We start from the raw sequence: 20246 nt of genomic DNA on the forward strand, positions 1-20246 counted from the left end.
GCCCTCCGCAGACGTTCCTAACGTAAGTCCCGGCTGCAGCGCCACCTGCTGGACGAACGGAATCGGCGCACTCACTCACAGGGCGGTCAAGGGGTGAGGGAGAGATGTTGAGCTCCCTGTGGGCCGAAAATGAAGTGAGCGGAGTCACCAATCATGCAAGGAGCTTTAGCATTTATGATGGCGAGAATTGTGAAGAGATGCACAAATAATTAGGCGACCTCTATCATAATGTCGTTTCTAACAAGTAATAGAACAACCACAAGTAATAGAACAGTGGTTTCTCCCTGCCGCAGCGTTAACCTACTATGGAAGCAATTGACTGAAATAAGACTTTGCATTCAATCCCCCTTGTGCAATTTGTCGTTCTTAACAAGTAAACACTCCTTTTTATTTATTTTTATTCTGTCTACCTTGGAGTGTGGTGGAGTCTCCTTTGGAGGTTTTTAAAGAGAGGCTGGATCTGACAGGAGTGGTTTGATTGTGTGTTCCTGCATTGCAGGGGGTTGGACTTGATGGGCCTTGGGGTGTCTTCCAACTCTATGATTCTATGGCTCATTCCGCACATGCAGAATAATGCTCTTTCAAACTGCTTTCAGTGCTCTTTGAAGCTGTGCGGAATGGCAAAATCCACTTGCAAACATTTGTGAAAGTGGTTTGAAAATGCATTATTTTGCGTGTGCGGAAGGGGCCTATGATTTTTTCTTTTCTTTTTTTTTGCACTCTCAGGCAGACAAAAGTTTCAGAAGCTTTTCTTAAGCCAAAGAGGTAGTAAGTGGCCAGAGGGGCTGTGTTCACTTGGTAGGTAGACTTGCCAGTTTAAATTCCCCTTTAATGCAAGAGATTCTGAACTGGTCCTTTGGACCTCTTTGCTTCTCTCCAACCTGCTGTAATGAGTTGGTTTCTGAATGTGCAGCACAGCAGACCGGAAAAGTGAACAGAGGAAGGAAGGAAAGACACCATAGACACAATCTCTACATTTCAACCTGGCAATCACAAATTGTCTAGGCCTAGCTGAAATAAATGTGCCTAGGATTAGAGTGTCCAGGTACTTAACTGTACAGTGGATTGTACCATCATAATGGCCACAGAGGAACCCTGGCACAGTAGTAGAGCACCTTCTTTTCATGTAAAACATCAACACATTCAGCCCCCATCATGTCTAGTGTAAAGGTTCATGCAGTAATTGATGGGAGAGACCTCTACCTGAAACCCTAGAAAGCTGCTTCTAGTCGCAATAAACAACACTGACCTTGATAAACCAACTTCATTTAAGCAGTTTCTCTACCAAATCTGCCCTATGTACTCCTATATCAGCAATCCGTCTAGACTTTGTTTTCTGAAACTGACACATATGGAAAACCATCCAGCTGGTGACTCTAGCTTGCCTGGCAATTTTCTCTGAGCAAAAGATGTCTTTATCTACTCACCTGCAAATAAAGGGCTTCCTCTGTTGCTTCTGCTTGTTTGACTGCAGTGCTCAGCGGAGGCAGAGGGTTGCTTTTCGCTCCTAGTTTCTTGACTGAAACATTCAGTGGAGGGAAGTAAACAGGATTTGTGCCTGGGAAAGAATATGATGTATGTTTGCCTTGATTTTTAATTGGATGGGATGGAACAGTTGCCATAGTTGATGCAGATGTTGATGCTTGTCTGGCTGATATTTTCACAGGTGGGAGATGCACACTAATAGTTGATGAAGGCTTCCCTGATGGTTTCAATGGTGGGAGAGAAAAATCAGCCATTCCATATTCATCTGTGAAGTCCTCCTAAAGACAAGAAGAAACATTAGCATTCCTCCTCTTTGTCATTGGAATTTTTGACAGTCTTCACAACTAAAAACAAAACAGGCAATAGAAAGAATGTCTGACTGAGAGAATAGACACTGATTGATCATCTAGGCTATTTCCTCACAGAGGTTTTTCCCTTGGCTTCCAAATGGGAGCTTCTGTAGCTCATGCCATTTTAATATTTCTTTGGAATGTTTGAACTTTAGGGTCTAGGGAATAGGAACTCACTGAGCATGAACAGTTAGTAAGTTTGCTCTTATGTTACCAACTGCAAGGGCCCCGCCCATCTCAGTCAATCCAGCCTGAGGTAGGAGAAAGAAAGCTCAGAAATTGACTGATGGAATTGATTTTTTTTTCAGACTCAACCTGGAGGAAGACCAACAAAAGCCACAGCTGCCACAATAGAGCAGATGGGGAAGAAGCAGCCCCGCACTTCTAATTAATATTTTGGGCTCCCCCTGCTTCTTTTATTACTGGGCACTGTTAGTTATCGCTCTGAGGGCCTTTCCTGAAGGGCACTGAAGATCCTGTATATCTCAGTTGTGCTATATTCTTAGCCACTGTGATTTAATTTTAATGGCAGTCATAAAGTTGTTGATTTGATATTAAATGTTTGTTACTTTGAATGTTGTTAACCTGTTGAAGCAATTTCAATATTTGTTTAGCAAGGCACAAGGGTGTTGTCATTTTATGGAAAATCCCCCTCCCCCAAGTCTCCAGTAGAGATTTGTGAAGTCAGGGTTCTGCAGGGTTACACTTCCACATGACATCATACCATATATTTATTCATATCCCTCCCTCCCTGACAACATCGGGCTCGGGGTCACCCACAAATATTTTAAAAACATTTACTAATACACAAAATTTCTAACAACCCATTTTAAAAACAGACTAAAACTCTAAAACTGAAGATGGTGAAACCAATCTAAACCTATGAAATCACCTGGTCCAGCTTGAGTACATTGTCTATCCTAGCATGGAGTATGATAGAAGGACAACACAGAATAACCAAGCATTGTCTTTATAGTTTTTATGGTTTGCAGGTTTGTTGTAGGAAGGCCGGCAGATGATACTGGGACTCCCCTCAATAGACGCACGCTGCGGTGGGGAGGGAGAAACTGCAATAAAAAGGGGCTGTATCTTATTGAACCAGGGGAAACAGGTTTATTTTTTCAGTGGGGATTCGCCCATTAACAGACCAATCCTCAATAAATCTAATAACTTTTTTCCCTTTTGTCTTTCTTGTAACAATCACCCGCCAACTTTATTGAATGCCCTGAGTTTGGTTTTTGAAAAGTCACTCTATAAATCAGTTCTTGAGGCCTTATGTAGAGTCATGTGAACACAGATTCATGGCTCATATGTGATTCAGATTTGTTCCTGACTCCTGGGAGGTGCCCATGACATTGACATTTACAAAGGTTAGATGATGCGCATGCAAACTGAAAAGGTATAATGGTAAATGAGAACAAGGGCTTTATTGTTACAAATTCAGCGCCTGCTAGATACAACATTAGAATTTTCTTAGGATAATTTTTTTTGTGCAAAAATGTGTAATTTAATTATTAGAAGGGAGAACAGGAACAAAAGTTATTTATTGCCTGAAGTCAGCTAAGATCTATGCTGTGCTCAGTTCTGGCTATGGTCAATATATCAATTTTGCTTCCCTAAATTGCAACTCAGATCCAAATGGTCACCTGAGCCCTCCAGGCATGTTGTTGTAGGCAACTCTCCATTGTTATTGACAGTTGGTGCACTCAGCACCAACGAATGTGAACCAGGCAACACATTTCTCTTGCCATACTGCAGCGTGTGGACATTGTAAAATTTTGTTACAGAAAAGTTAGGAGCAAGTACCCATTTTAAAATAGATTAACAGGGTTTGGCTTGTACATATAGAGGCAGGACTAAAAGCAGCACTAGACTTAATATCTCTGGCAGGTTAGGTAAATCTGTCTGTTTTCCTATTAGAAAGGGCAGTTTTAAAACTAGCGCTGCTTCATCACCTTAACAAAACATTGTATTGGTATTTGGTGAAGCAGTACTGTTTCATATATATATTTCCCGCCTGTACATGGACTATGAAGAGGATGATGATGTCTCCTTTGCAAAATGGATGAGCAGTTTCTGGGGACATAATGTGCCAGATGAAAGTGACAACGCAAGTAGATCTCACAAGAAATGGCAAACAAGATCCCTCATGGAAAGGAGAGCCTCCCTGCCGGTAAGTCTGGAACTAAAGGGAAAATAATATTTTATCCTATGGTGACAGATACAAAAGTTATTTTTTAAATGAAGTATATAGCAAGGTGTGAGTACTCAGTATCTTTCAGGATCAACAATCAATAGTTACTTTCCAGCATCAGAGCTAACGCAGTCTCCATGAACTTATCTTGGAGCTCAAATACAATTAAAATTGCTCAATTCTGAATTACTTTAAATAGTCATTAAGATATATTTTTACAGCGAACACTGATGGATATGCATTATTTGTATGTGTGAATCCTTACTGTGATGACAGAATGATTAAGAGGTAACTGTTTCCAAAAAAAAGTAGCTATGGCATATTTTTATTTATTTAAGTTCTATTTATTACTAGACTGCAAATCATTACAGCAAGCTGGTTAATTACATTAATTTAAAAATGGGCAATGACTGACTCCAGCTGGAAGCAATTTTTCGTTAACCTCTTAGTCTAGCATCCCCAGGTAAGGAGTACCTGAAAAAAAACTAGCAGAGGTATTCTGATGCTGCAGGTTAGAAAACTGGACTAAAATGCCCAAGACACAAGATTTAATAGTTCCCTTCTGTTTGGCACATCATTTCTCATCTGGAGTACTGTGATCTTTTATGAGCACCACATTGTAAAAAGGATTGTCAGGATTCTGGAAAACAAGTCTTGTGATGACAGGTTTAATTAAATGAGTGTGTATAGCCTGGAAAAGACCAAGGGGGACATGATCTTCAAAAACTTGAAAACCTGACATGTGGAAGAGGGTAAAGACTTGTTCTCTGAGGGCAAGGTGAAGGTGTCTTCTACAGAGGTAGGATTTTGTGGTTCCCCATTGCTGGTGCAGCTGCAGATAAAGCGCAGCATCAAGGCATCTTCCATATGGCAGGTTTTCCCACAGTTTCCCTGTCCCAACCCCGTGAAAGTGGTTTCCCACTATTGATCACAAGAGCTTTTGCAATTTAAAAAGGCACTAGAATACTGTTCTCTCAGTATACCATTGTACTGATAGTTTTAGCAGTTTATCTGAACTCCCATGATTCATTTTTTAATTTAAAAACTCTCTAGCCTCCATGCAGAAATTCCCTGTATATCTCCATAAGAAGCTAGAGACTTAACTTTAAAAAGCTGGGAATTCAGAGACCTGTCGGGGCAGTGGTATATCAATAAATTCATATACTAATGCCTTTGTTAAAAAACATAAAAGTCCCCTGTTGGTAAAGGGAAAATGTTGCTGCAGAGTCAGAAAAAATGGCTGCCTAATGGGCCAAAAAATCCAATCTTCCCCACCTCACCCTAACAGCAACCTAGGCTTTACTACAGTCTTTCCCAAAACACTGGAGCAAGGTAGGCTTGACAAAGAGTACAGAAAAGCCAGGAGAACCCCAGGAGTGCCCAAATGCACCACTGTGCTATGGAAAACGGGGGGGGGGGGGGGGGGGGCTGCTTCCTAAAAGCATTAAATTAGGAGCAGAATGCCCACATGGAAGATACCCAGATTTTGAAGCAGAAGCTCAAAAGCCATTTGTTGGAATTTTGAGACCTTTCAGAAAAGGGGGAGATGCTCTGATCTGAGAGTGTGATGAGTTCCAAAGAGGGGGAAATGTGTGCATAAACAAAACTCCAATCTGAAGGGAATGTATGTTCAATGGGAAGGAGACCACAAATGCATAAATGGCTATTGTCTATAATTATTTAAAGAAATTAAACATTGCAGAATGCACTAGCTACTTAAATAACAATTTAGGGATTATCAGAATGTACATTTGTGCACATCCAGAGATGCAGCCCAATGGAGAAACAAGAGAGGGAGGCTGAAATGTGATGCAATTCCATGATCATGCTCAATGGTTCAAAACAATAATTCAGTATACTGTTGGTCTGTGCTAACAACTACACTTTCTTGCTGTATCTTGATTCTTTTACCCCGACTTTCATTTTGATTAGTCTCTGCCTGTTCCACTCCCATTTACTAGTCCCGTGGCTTTCCTGTGCCTCTTTCATTCACTTCCCTTATCCCACCACTCCATTGTCTTTATAGTGGGAGCATTTAGCTACCTACTCAAAGGCAGCCACATTAAGAAAAAAGAAAACAAATTTTAAAAGGAAATTGCTGAAGCAATTTTGAAGTAAGCATTCTCAATATTGATCATTCTTTTTCTGTTAACTTTTCATTTTATCAATATAATATTTCTTTCATGTAACAAAAGGAGTTATAAAATATACACATTAAGAATAGACAAGTCATAAGACACCTTCAAGACTAACCAGTTTTTATTCTAATATTGTTCATGAAAGCCCCACTTTCTGCTAAGAGGGTTAACAGTGCAATCCACCCGGGGGTGGTGGTGGTGGGAGTGGAGGGCTATGGAGCCAGCATGACCCTGCTGCCAGCATCGTTGCCAGTCCAGACAGAGTAAGTGGCACCTACTACATCAAGAGGGGCACCAACACCAGCAATGGGACACCACATGGCTCTGCAGCGCCCAGACACAAACACTGCCATTGTGTCAATGCTCCTATGTTGAAGGAACCTGCACCAGCACTGATGCTGTTCTAGGAACATTCCAGGGGGGCAGAACTGACTTTAGTCAGCTTCCTGATGGCTTTTGGCCTGGGAACACCCTCCTTTGCTTCAGGTGACTTACGCTGGTTAAAACTGAGACACAGCCCATTGAGCTACATAGGGAACTTGCAGCCCACCTGAAGAACTTTCCCCATTTTTTGTTGTACACTACCCCCCCCCCCCCCCCCCAAGTGGATTGCATTGCCTGTGTAATATACTTGGGGCATGTTTCCATACCGAAGTAACAAAATTTGTTCTTATAAAAATATTTTGATTGCCCCATAGCACCAGCCTGAGAGCCAGATCTTGTTGAGGCAAGGCAACATGCAATTTTCGTTCATGTCCGTGGATAAGATTATGTCATGGGTAGGATGGGTTACAAGGAAACTGGTGAAGTCTTGATTTTGTGACAGATTTCTGCACAGATTAAGGGTAATTTGTATGTTTATTGAATGCATTCTTTTTGCAGGCTAAACTTTCTTCTATTCATATGACAAGAATTCACGATTCTCCCAAGATCCCATCACCAAGCCACCTGAGGGATTACAAAGAAATGCGAGAAGACCAAGATTCAAAAGATACAAAATGGCACTTTCATACAAAAGCATGCAAGAAGTCCTCAAATGGCAGTTTTTCCCAGGGGGCAAGTGGACCAAACAGTCGCTCAAATTCCATCCTGGAGTTTTCAGAATCTTTTGAGAGGCAGCTGCATTTCAAAAACAAGCGCTCAGTTTCTTTGGTAGGTGACAGCTTAGCGGTAGAAGACATTTGAAGGCACTCACGTCACACAGACTAATTGGATTGAACTGTATACACTAATCTGATTAAATTTAATAGTCTGGTTTTAGTTAACATCTCTTAAATAATGCTGGCTTCCAATGAAGAAGGGGGCGGAGTGTGAAAATGCTTGATCAAAATGCCGTTTACATCACTTCCATTATGGATTGCAATATGAAATAATTAGTTGATCTAAATAAGCCATGGCGGCTTCATTGCAATGGTTTCTTAGATGCTTGGGTTATTTCTAAATTTAGTATTACTAAATACTTAAAGAGTCCCTTTTATATAAATATCTCATGACAGTTCTATCTTACTTCTATCTTACTGCATACTTTATAAATATTAAAGATATTGTCCTTCAAATCAAACACCACAAAAACCCAAGTTTTACATTAGTTTATAATAGCAGAACAAAATGTGAATCTAATAGCATCTTACAAACCCACAAAATTTTCCAGGGTTTAAGCTTTTGTGAGTCAGATTGATACAAACTGATACAAATGAAGATTCATCAGTATATATATTCAGGTCAGAAAGTGAGAGAGGTGTTACAAAGGGCCAGTTGGAATGAGGATACAGAGGTACAGTACAAAACATAATCAGGTTAATCAGCATGATTGGAACTAAGAGATACGCATAGATAAAGATATGTATTTCCCACCTCTCTGCATATCTCCCAGCTCTAATCAAATTGATTACGTTTTGCATTACACCTCTGCATCCTGACTCCACCTAGACCTTCTTTGTAAAACCCTCCCTTTCTTCTGACCTGATGGATCTTCATTCCTATTAATCTCTGGCAATGTGAGCTTTGACAAACAAAAGCTTCTGTCTTGGAAAATTTTGTGGGTCTTTAAGCTGCTACTGGGTTCAAATTTTGTTCCACAAAAACCCAAAAGTTCAAGCAAAGGTGTTCTGCCGGTCAGTGGGTTGCAGCTGTAACCTGTCAATAATACTGCTCAAGCCATTACAACTCCTTCCCAGTAGAACTCCTATGAATTTTTTGGCAAGCCTTCTGCAAACTGAATTTGACTGTGAAGAGGTTCCCACAGAAGCCCCTAGCTTGTAGAGATATAGTCTTCTTCCAGTGGGTAAACACTTTGTTTCATCTGACATCCGCTTAGTAACTCCAATTATCTTCCCACCCTATTGCTTTTTATGTGTTTGTGTTTACATATATGGATTTTGGATTTCATTGATTTGTGTTTTTATAATGCTTTGTTTTAAATTGTTAGCTGCCTTGGTAGCCCTGTTTAAGCAAAACAGTGAGATATGAATTTTGTAACGAAATAAATATAATGCTAGGTAGTTTTCTAGATTAAAACAAAGTTTCTTCTGGTTGTTTGGGTTTTATTTTAAGAGCAGCAGAACAAATCTCTCACTTTTCAAGGTACTGGAGTTTAAAATGTTCAGTTCACTTCAGGTCTACAGCTCCTAATCCCTAAGTGCTGCAATTCTCATTTTTCAAGTAGTCAGAGCTCAAATTGTGCATTTAAAAACTGTCCCTAATAGTTTTGATTTGATTTTCTGCTTTACCAAATGCAGAATGGCTCCATCCACCCATGCAGAATAAGGCACTTTCAGTCCACTTTCAATCCACTTTGCAGCTGGATTTTACTGTGCAGAATAGCACAATCCACTTGCAAACGATTGTGAAAATGGATTGGAAGTGCATTATTTATTCTGCATGTGCAAAAGGAGCCAATGTTCCCCACAATGGAGAATACTTTTGAGAAGTTCTGCAAGATTTTAAGGGTTATTCTTAAAGCTGGTTTTCAAAACATGGGTCTTCTGTTCACATAGTACAGCAATGTAGAAAGATAAAAGGGGATGAGTGTCTCCTATTTTGTCTTATCCCCTTTGTAATTTGCATCTCAGATAGTTAATAAATGTCACCATTGTGTTTGTTGATAGCTTTAGAACCAACATTTCCTAATCTTCTCAGGAAGAAATTGTTATATAGCAAGGCCGGAGCAAAGGGGAACTGTGCCTGGGGCACACCGCGCCCTGCGCCCCTGCCATACTCCTGCTTGCCTGCCCGAGAAAGCTCCTGCCCTGGAAGGCCCCCGGAAGGCTCCCGCACCAGCACCCACCCAGTGCGTCATGCACCTCTCCCCCAGCACCCTTGGCACTACACCACTGTATATAGTTATGCCAATGGCTCATTTAGCCCAGTATAGACAAACAGCAAGCACTTAACATCTCAGCCAAGGTTTAGGGACCTTTCCAATATTTGGTTCCTGAGATCCTTTAATGATAGACTTCCAGGATTGAAACATCCTGCATACAAAGCGAAAGTCCCTCACTATCAATGTGATTTCATTGACAGACTAACTAGATGGAAGTTGCACTGAAATATCAGTGCTTTCTTTTCCTCTGGGCCTTCATAGTGGTTATCATTCCTCTTAACATACCGTGAAATCAAGGTTTTTGGAACCCCCAAATTTAGGTTGACAGATTAATTTGCTCCAATCACAGTAAGGTTAAGGTAAAATAATCTGCATTATTGATTGATTGTTTAGATAAATTAAAGCCATTGTTATTATGGATGGTGCTGGGATTCAATTTTAATTTTCATGTTAATGTTTATTTCAGGAACCTGAAGGAATGAAACAGAGGCGAGAGAGAGAGAGACTGCGTAGTCACAGGAGCAGGTCCCATAAGAAAATGGGAGAAAAGAAGGAACCCAAGAAAGAGCAAGTGGTAGGAGATATTAGTGTGGAGCTCCCAGCCGAAAAACATAGTTAATAACTGATAGTATGTACAGGCATAAAGAGAGATGTTATACTTTTGTATTAAAATGGATTATAAAATAAGATTTGAGATTTAGCTTTTATTCTATACAGTAATCAGTCTTAGAGTAGGCCATAGCTACTAAGATAAAAATAATTTGTATTACTTCTTTAAAACTTCGCACTTAAATTGGTGAGTTAATGTTTTTATCATTAAAATATGGGATGTTAGCTTTTATCAAAATCAAAATGAGCAATTAATCATATACAACTTGTGAATACGGTAGATACATGTGCTCATTTATAAGAGAGAATATAGTTTTGCAAAGCCACATGAAAATAGCTTGGGTTAAAACTGGAAGCTCAGAAGAGTTCAGTAGGTGGCTTGTGGAGGAGAAACCCCGCCCCCACCCCCTGCAATCCTGAAATCAGGTTTCACACTATACAGTCAATTGCTGCAAAATTCTGAATAGTCCTTAAGTTATTTCACAGATGAGAAAATAACACCTATAAAGTCATTATACAAACAAATTGGGTATTTCTTCGAACTTTTTTCCTGCCTGTATCACACAGTTGATCTGCCTGTATGTATATTTTCAATAATTTCAACATATTTTCAATATTACCCCAAATCTAACAAAATTCTGCTACATATTAAAGTGCTACAAAAAGAGTAACCACAAATTCATTGCTTCCAATTAAACCCAATGATGTGGATCCAACCATCCTTCAACTGGTCTACCTCCAGCCTAGGGAAACTTCCTCCAATTTAAGCAGCAATTCTTCCTACAAAAAAGCCACCTAAATTAGGGGAAGGCTTCTTAGACTGCAGGAAGTCCTCTGACTTGAGTTAAAAGGAAAGGTGAGGTATAAATATTTAAATATATGAATATATTTTGCTTTGTGGAAGGGTAGGGTAGGAATAGGAACTGCCTCCCATCTCTTATTCTGTTATGGCACCTGTTATGGCTATATCTTTAAACAGGCATTGTTCTTACATGCCCAATTTATATATAAGTGGACTCATGAGACTACCGCGTCACTTGTAGTTTGGGCCGCAATTATCATTTACTTAAGTTCTGTTATACCTTTTCAGCATGTTATAAGCTAAATATATTTTCCATCATTCTAGATGACCATGGCCCTTATCCCACAATGAAACCAGAGTACTGATTCCTGTACTGGGAAGCAAGTAATTACTTCACCCTTGGCAATCATATTAGTTATATATTCAAGTTCTATAATAAAAACTCAGTCAATTAGATTCTCAACAGGAACTGTTAAACTGTTAAAACAATTGTTAAAGGAAGGAAGGCCAATGATGAGACTGTGAAAAAGGCCCAGTGGTGCTTCTCCATTATTTTCATTTTCATATTTGTCATTTGTAAATTTATTTTAAAGTGGAAACATGGCATTATTACCTTTCTCTGAAAAACTGTTTTTTAAAATTACATTATTTTACTATGTATGATAATTATTAAAACATATTATTTTATTTTGAAGAGTGATGAAGTCGTAAATGTCTTAGCAAAACATTTTATTAGTTGCTGTGTATGATATTTTCTCACTTATATGATATATTTCACATTTAATAAATATCAGTTTCAAAATTAAAATATGCTGTATCCAATTGTAGTTGTCATGGTGGATTATTTTAATTACATGAATTTTAGTAAAAGTTAAAATTTTAGTTAATAATTTCCCAATCTGAAGCACTTTTACCTGGCAATTTATTCCAATGGAAATACAATCAGGGTTCTAGGTTGATAAAAGGTTCTAGGCTGATATGGTGACACTTTTTATAGACTGTCTGCCCTTGTCGGATTACAGATTTTGAAGGTACACAAAACTTTGCATCACACTGATTGCTTTTTGGATAACAATTCATATACAAATGAATACAAATGCAAATATTTGAGAAACTTCAAATTCAAACAATAATAATCTCTAGATGCACTGAAAAGTATGTAGTTATTTCTCCAAAATCCTTTATGAGATAGGAGGACTCTCAAAGCATTGAGTTTTAATTCAAAAGTATGCCTGTTAACAAGATTACATAAGGTTTCTTCTGAGGTAAGAGACCAAATGTTTAGCAGTGGAGTGATTATCTTGAGGGAAATCCTAAGCAACAGATATTGAAATATTCTGCATCTATTAATACTACTTTTCTGGCAATGGAATTGTTCACATAAATGCCCCAACCCAAGAAATGTAATTCTTCATGAGGGGAAACCAGCCGCGTGCAGTAAAAGAATATAATGTGTGTACCAACTAGAAAGATAAAGCATAGGTATCCCCATGCCTTTCATCTTGATCTCCACTTATTCCAAATCAAGGCCAGGAGTCCCCAAATCAAGGCCAGGAGTCCCCAAGGCCCCAAATCAAGGCCAGGAGTCCCCAAGGCCAGGAGTCCCCAACTCTAGGCCAGGAGTCCCCAATTCTTGTTAGCCTGTGGACACATTTGGAATTCTGAGATAGCATGGTGGGTGCAGGAACAAAATGGCTGCAACAAACTGTATGTTGCAGGAGGCAGAGCCAGCCGCAAAATAAGCCAGCCAAAGCTTAACTTTATTAATACAATATAGATCCTTGTGCTGTGTTGAGAGCTGTTGCCAAAGCAATATTTTTCAAAAAAAATCTATACTGCCAATCAGATCCTCAGTAGTCAACCAGAAACATAGTTGGGCAAATGCCCTTCTTGCTCTCCCCCCCACTTCCTAAAAACACTTGGTAGAACCAGAAAAGGTGGTGGCAGTCTTTCAGCAGATACTGGGTTCACTAGCCACTCTCATGAAAGTGGTCTCCCAGAACCTCATTCAATATTCTGGTTCTCAGCTATTTTCATCCATGAATGGCTATCACTCTAAACTCCAGATTTTATTATTTTTAACCAGAAATGTTATATACAGTTTCAGAATTATGACAGTATGAAAGTATGGATGTCTTGATTCAAGAATACATTTTTAATTCTAATCAGCAAGGATTCTTTTGTGTAAAACGAATTCATAAGGATATTCTTAAGCACTTCTTCAAATTTCTATTTAACTTACAGAAGACAGAAAACAAAACAGGGAAATGTTTCAAAGCTCCTGTCAGGGAGTACAATCTGATCCCAGCAGGCATAGATATCTAATCTAGAAATCAATAGTAGAGATCCATAAGGACTAAAAATATCCAAACTGCCTTATATGTACAAATTTGCAATGCTGCATGTAGGGGGAAAAAGTAGAACAAATTTTGTTTTTCCAAATGTAAACACTTGCATACTTAACATAAAAAGAATGTACGGTACCTAATTTATTTCTGTTGAATATATACACATGTGCTCTAAGGACATTTTTAAGCATACCCTGACATAAAACATGTGTTAAACAAAGCTTTGGAATGAAATTGATTATCAATTCAAATGAAAAGCTGGGTCAGCTGATATGCCCAGTGAAGTACAGAGGCAATTATCACAGTGAATGATTACCTACTTTTCTGAATTCACACAACTAGGCCCACTCTGTGACCTTGTTGAGACCAGACATACCAAAGTCCGTTGGCTAAGCTGCAGAACTAACTATGCACTGGTAACGCATCTGGAATAGACTTGTGCTGGTAGCTCCCTGTTGAAATTTAGATCTTCAAGCACATGGGAGATAAAGCAGATTAGAATCACAAAACACAGGGGGGCAAAAGGGATCTTAAGACTCCCTCCTGCTCCATTTTCCCTGCCTGAAAACAGCCATGCAGAAACACTTGGCCCCACTGAGAAAACCTATTTGTTTGACAGGTTACCTATGTACAGTTTCTCCAGCAGACCAAATAGTCATTTCCTGGGTAAGAAGAATAGCATATAAGAGAAGTACACACACACACACACACACCCTACTGTGATCCTGATTTGAATTGGACCTCACGTACCTGAGAATCTAAGTTTCAGCAGAGGCTCTCAGTGTGCCATATAATTAACAACATTGTCATATAAATAACAACAGTGTGTAATATAATTAATATTTAGGTGTTTGCGAGTGGCAGCCCCACACTCATCTGCTCCAGAGAAGAGGTCAGTGGGGGCAACCTTGCCCTTAGCATTGCTGAGACAGGCAGCACAGCCAGAGGCTGTAGGGAAGGGAACAATGGTGCCCTAAAAGTCTCCTTCAGGAACAGGGCCTGGCAGACTCAGGAAGGATGCTGTAACAAAGAACAGGCCAGAGGAAGAAGAACCTGTGCAAGTCTGCTGAGCAGCTCTTAAAACATCAGGTGGAAGTGGGACAGGAGAAGAGAAAGCCAGCCAGGTAGGTTAGTGGCTGAAATTACCTTCACTCCACAGGTGTCCACCCTGGATGAAGCTCGGGTCAGCCCTCTCCCAGGAAATTATGTATTAGGCCAGTCCAGGGAAGACCAGAGGGGAAGGACCAGACTGATTCCATGAAGCCATGGGAAAGATAATTGGAATGATTGAATGATGGCAGGCAGGCAGTCAACCAACCAGCTCACATAACCAACCAGCTCACGTACACATCCTTGTCCTGTTCTGAGACTTTTCCTGGGTTGAGACCCATTTTAAAAAGTTAAAGAAAACAGAAGAAGGTGCTACATCCCTTAGACTCTATCCCACTGCACTGCACTGACACAACCTGACATTAGATCATCAGTCTCTATATGTTGCAAAATTAGGGTTGCTGGGTACCCCTTGGCAACTGACAGAGGATGGGGTGGGTTGTGGGCAGCCAGGAAGTTGCAACATGAAAAGGCCTAGATCTTTGTTTGCTGTGGTAATGGAGTTAATTAGTACTTCTGGCACTCACCAAAAGTGACATTGCCAGGGATGTGAGGGAGTTCTCATATTTGGTCAAAACTCTATGGTAAAAGCTGTTTCAACCATAGAGGTTTTACCCAAATAATAGAGTGTCCCCATGTCTCCAGCAACATGGTGACATCACTTCTGATCAAAGCATCATCGGAGATAGAGGCCTAGGCTTCAATTTGCTTCTGATAAGTTCCTGGTCCAGCTGATTGAACAGTACTGGGGTGAGAGGACCCCCAAAGCACAGAATCTCCCCTGACATCCTATGCAATGGTAGTTGTTGAACTGTGATATTTAGGGTCTCAGGATTTCCATGTCTTCGGGTGGGAATCTCCCACCCCCAGTTGCCTGCCACTACTCATCCAGGTGGAAGGAGGAAATGCCTAGTTGAAACAGGGGTGCATGACTGGCATCCCCAGTGTGATGATGTTCCTTCCAGAGTGACCTGGAATGTGACCAGGTGGTGATCTTCTAGCATGTGCCCAAAACTCTATGGTTGTGGCAGGAAGGTTTCTTCTTTAATCAAATTATATACTTAAATGTTGTATTTAGAACCAGTTATCTGTATTTGGTAACCCTTTTAAATAGACTGCTTTTTTTTTACCTCAGACTCCAGTGTCTGTATCTGCTGTTTAGAAGGTCTTTCCATCATTGGTAAGTGTAGGCTGAGCTGGCATTTGGACTTGCCTGTCATGCAGCTACTTCAGATTTTACTCCACCACCATTTGTTGGACATCTTAATTGTTTGCTTTCTCTTTAGTCAGATGTCCTTCCTTTTAAGAACTAAGTGGAACAGGCAATGGGTTTTTAAAAGAAAAAAAGAAAGAAAACCAAAGATCAGAAGGTGTACATTATTGTTGGAACATACCATAAGTATTAACACAACACAATAAGCAGTACAGAAATTACATGAGAGGATCCTACTTACAATATGCTGTAGACAGCAAGTAAAGACCACAAGTTTCAAGCATTTATCCAAACAAGTTTTTAAAACTATTTTGCACCGTGAAGTCTTATTACCTGTACAGAAAAATCATTTTGAATAGTTCAGTTTTGCAAGTTCAGGAATGTGGGGGCTTCCTGACCTCCTTGGGCAGGCAATTCCACAAGATAGAAGCCTCCCCAGAGAAAACATGTGTATGGGCAGTTGTTGGTTTTGCCCATTTGCAGTTTGGCACCTGCAGAAACCCCTACTGATATGAGTAGATTTGTAGTGGTGGAGCACAGGGAGAGAGGTTATCCTGTAAATAAGAATGGCCAAGAAGACTTAATATGTGATAGCTCACTAGTAAGTAAGTCTGCAGAAGTCTGCAATAAATGAGCTCACTAACACATAAGTCTGCAGAATGGAATCTAGATGCATGTTCCATGTAGTTCCCATTAACAGTAAAATCACAGCATTCTTGGCCAGCTGGAATTTCTGAGTTGATTCTGAGGGTTGACCAAAGTACACTGCATTACAGGAGTCTGGTTTTGATACTACTGTAGCATAGATCCAGGTGGCCAGGTCAGCTATCAAGGTAAGGGCCATTCACAGGGTTAGGCTGAGTTGGAAAAAAGCATTTTTTTGGCAGCTAGATTAACTTGCTTCTTCAGCAATAAATCTAGACCCAGTATGGCCCCAAGACTTTTAACTGAGTCAGCAAAAGTCAGTTGAACTCCATCAAAATATTAATATATTATGGTTGCTTCTACACAGAGGTTTTGATCTGTGTTTCCCATACCCAGATAGCAGCAGGTTATTTGGAGGGAGTGGGAAGTTTTGTACATCTTTCTGCAGTCACTCACCTTCCAGGTTTTCCTCAGCTTCACTTCCTTGTTCCCCAAATCTGCTTTGATGTGATCTTTCCTAAAAAATCATACAGTGGGTTAGGGAGAATGTTGATGGGATGGTGCTGATTTCTCCACCTCCCTACCCACATCCAATGCTATTTCCTCATTCACTTATCACTTGTGCTCATCATGTTCTGCATTGGTCAGACCTAAGCTGGAATACTGTGTCCATTTCTGGGCACAAAAATTCAAGAAGGATATTGACAAGTTGGAACAGGTCCAGATGAGGGCAACCAAAATGGTTAAAAGTTTGGATTCTATGCCCTATGATGAGCAGCTTAGGGAGCTAGGCATGTTTAGTCTGAAGAAGGGAAGGTTGAGGAGTAACATGATAGCCATGATTAAATAATACTTGATGGGATGTCATGTTGAAGAGGGAGAAAGCTTGTTTTCTGCTGCTCCAGAGACTAGGACAAGGAGTAATGGATTCAAATATTAAGAAGAGCTTCCTGATGGTAAGGGCAGTTTGACAGTGGAATACACTGCCTGGAAGGTGGTGGAGTTTCTTTCTTTGGAAGTTTTAAAAATAGGCTGGTTGGCCATCTGTCAAGGGTACTTTGTATATTCTTGCATGGGGGGTGGAGTTGGACTTGATGGCCCATGTGGTCTCTTCCAACTCTATGGCCGTTTCCGCACGAAGGCGGAAGCGGCCGGGTTGGCGTTTCTGACGCCGACCCGACGACGCTGGGACCGTTCGCACAGACGGTCCTGGACAGAGCTGGGTAGCCGGCGCCGCGGAGCGCTGGCACCCGGCCGACCTGGCATGTCCCCGGGCCTCCGGCGCGTCGCCGAGGCCTGGGGACACGCCCCCCTGGCCCTGCGCGCCTGCTCCAGCGGCGCAGGGCAGGGGGGCGTGTCCCCAGGCCTCGGCTGACGCGCCGGAGGCCTAGGCAAAGATACCCGAGGTGGGGGAGGCGTGCGTGAAGCCGCTGCCGTTAAGCTCGGCAGCGGCTTCCGGCAGCATTTCCCTGGAAAAGAGCACTTCCAAGCGCTCTGGGGAAACGCAGGCTTCTGATAGGCGGACGGCGCGAGGGCTGCGCGGCTGACTCTGCATCCTAAGCCCCCTAATGCGAAGATAGCGGCCTGGCGTTTTTCCAGTCGACGCCATTGAAATGCCCGTCTTGAAGCTTGACCTATGATTCTATGATTTGACTGTTTCCTTGAAACCGTATGGGGTTACCACAAGTTGACTATGACTGAATGGCACTTCCCACCTCTACCACCAAAGCAGAAATATCTATTACTTTTTTTTTTTTTTTTACAAAAAAGCCAGTGAAAAGCATTCTATCTAGAGGACGACTGATGGGCATGAAGGGAAATAAAGGGGGAAAGTGAATCTTCTTGTTTGGAGACCCTACTCCATTCACTGTGGCAATGAGAGAACTATGTTGGAATTGTCCCCATAAAGAACATACCTGGATCATGCAATGTGTAATAGTACTTTGTAATTTGTTCCTGTGTACCCATTTGCACCATTAAATATACATTTTATTCTACCCTTCCTCTAAATAACTCAGAGTTGCAAACATGGTTCTCTCATTCTTCCACATCTGAAATTTATAAAGCACCATCAAGATACATAGCAATATAAAAAAGAAAAGAAAAAAAATCTGTGTCCTACAGGGCGCCCTGCAGGTGTAAATCTAAAGTAGGGCCACAATATTTCCTAGTTTGTAATTTTCATTTGCCACTACAAATAAATAACCCCCCCCCCCCATTAGAGTGTTAACATGCAATGGTGAAGAAAATAGATTGGATACTGATAAAAATATCCACAAATCATTCACTTGTATCTATTTATAACCAGCTAGTTTGTAAAGCTAGCATATGGCTTGAAGGCACAAGATATCAGAAACCTCACTTAAGTTATGCAGATCTGGGGTAGATCTGTTCTTGGCTAGAAAGCTTCCAAGGAAGCTGAGTGATATTAGTAGTTCAGCTAAAGAAAGTTAGGATAAAACTGTAAGAAAGAAATACCCTTTCAACTTCTTTTTTAAAATAACCAACCTTATGAAAAGTTTTGGTGAAGTTGAAAGCTTGAACACTGTTATACGTCATCTGGCTGGTCTACCATCTAACAAAGGTAGCCAGTATTGTATAATAGAGTATTGGGCTAGGTCGGATCTATCATGGAAGCTTTCTGGGGGCCTTGAATCAGTCATACACTTTCAGTGTAATGTACTTCACTGGGGAGGTAGTCTGTGGCTAAGTGACAGACCACCTGCCTGGTATGCAGACGATCCTAGGGTCAATCAGCATCTCTTGTTAAAGGGAACAGGTTCAACTAGGTGATATGAAAGAGCTGTATTTAAGACCCTGTGGAGCAATTTGCTGCCACTGCGAGTACAATATTGATCTTGATAGACCAAAAGGCCTGATTTAGTATAAGGCAGCTTTATGTGTTCATGTACGTATTTGAAGATTAAAAAAAGAGAAGAAAACTGTGTTAGCCAATTTTGGTCTCCAGAGGAAAAAACGTGGGGTATAAATGTAGTACAAAATAAATAATATGGGTTGTGTTTAAGAAACAAACCCTTTGTGCCAGGCAGCATTCAACTGAACCCTGACTACAGCACAGCATTGGGGTACTGGTGGGGTTCAGCATCTCTTACCACAATTCTATAGCATAGTCTAAGACCAGCCTATCTCCAAGGTGTTTTTTATGACCTCTCAATCAGCTTAAATAAACAAATGAATAAATAATTATAACTTGAGGGATTACTAAAACTAAGGAGAATAATATATTTGAAAAGATTTATTTCTGCTGTCACATAAAATATCTCATTTTTTTCCATCAGAGGGAAAAAGATGAAATAAATAAATAAACCCAGAATGCACATGGCACTTATTGGTTCCATCTATCAGAACCATGTTTACATCTTATTTTCAAATAACCATTTTCAAATAACCATTTTATTTGTGCTATTTTGAATTTTCAGTGGTATTTTAATCATACATTGTAACAGTTTGTGTTTTAGCGTGAGTGTTTTTAGCTAACGTTAACAGTACATATAATTTGTATGCTTTCAGTCTCTGTTTTAGAGAAAACGCGTTAGAGAAAATAAACCATTCTTTGTGACCTTGTTGGGTCAGCAGATTCTTGGATTCAGCTTCCACATACAGAATGTATCCAAATAAATGAGATTACCTGGTTCTTAAAACAGTTTTTGTCTGAAGCCTCCTTTCTCTACAGCCCATCCTCATTGTTAAGAGTTTCTGAAATATTCAAGTTCTTGTGGCACATGTGATAAAGATCCTGGGATGCCTGCATCACCAGAATTGTTAGATCAGCAATGATGTCACCAGACAATGTGTTGTGCTAAACTGGCCTACGGATGGAAGTGTCTTCAGCATTAAAGTGTCTTAGCATCATAAATCCAATCACTTTGCCCTAATTTAAATAATATACTGACTGTTTCGTACCGAGCCTTCGTCGATAGAAGGGACAAGATAATATGATACTAGCTATAGCCATGCTGACAGAGGCTGATGGGAATTGTAGTTCCTGAACATCTGGAGAGCCGCAGGT

General features: G+C 40.5%; 1 protein-coding gene across 2 annotated transcripts; it reads left to right on the plus strand.

The window, feature by feature from the left end:
- The first annotated feature begins 3418 nt into the window (after positions 1-3418).
- Positions 3419-11722, plus strand: LNP1 (leukemia NUP98 fusion partner 1). 2 transcript variants are annotated; one of them, XM_048493214.1, is made up of 4 exons: positions 3419-4008; positions 7050-7319; positions 9956-10063; positions 11225-11722. In XM_048493214.1, the coding sequence occupies exons 1-4, from the start codon at positions 3859-3861 to the stop codon at positions 11249-11251; spliced, it is 555 nt and encodes a 184-aa protein (XP_048349171.1). In that variant the 5' UTR covers positions 3419-3858; the 3' UTR covers positions 11252-11722. The 2 variants fall into 2 exon arrangements, with proteins under 2 accessions (XP_048349171.1, XP_048349170.1); XM_048493213.1 differs by having other exon boundaries at positions 3429-4008; positions 9956-11722.
- Positions 11723-20246: the final 8524 nt, after the last annotated feature.

Source organism: Sphaerodactylus townsendi, linkage group LG04 (genome assembly GCF_021028975.2).
Source record: "Sphaerodactylus townsendi isolate TG3544 linkage group LG04, MPM_Stown_v2.3, whole genome shotgun sequence".
Classification (NCBI taxonomy): domain Eukaryota; kingdom Metazoa; phylum Chordata; class Lepidosauria; order Squamata; family Sphaerodactylidae; genus Sphaerodactylus; species Sphaerodactylus townsendi.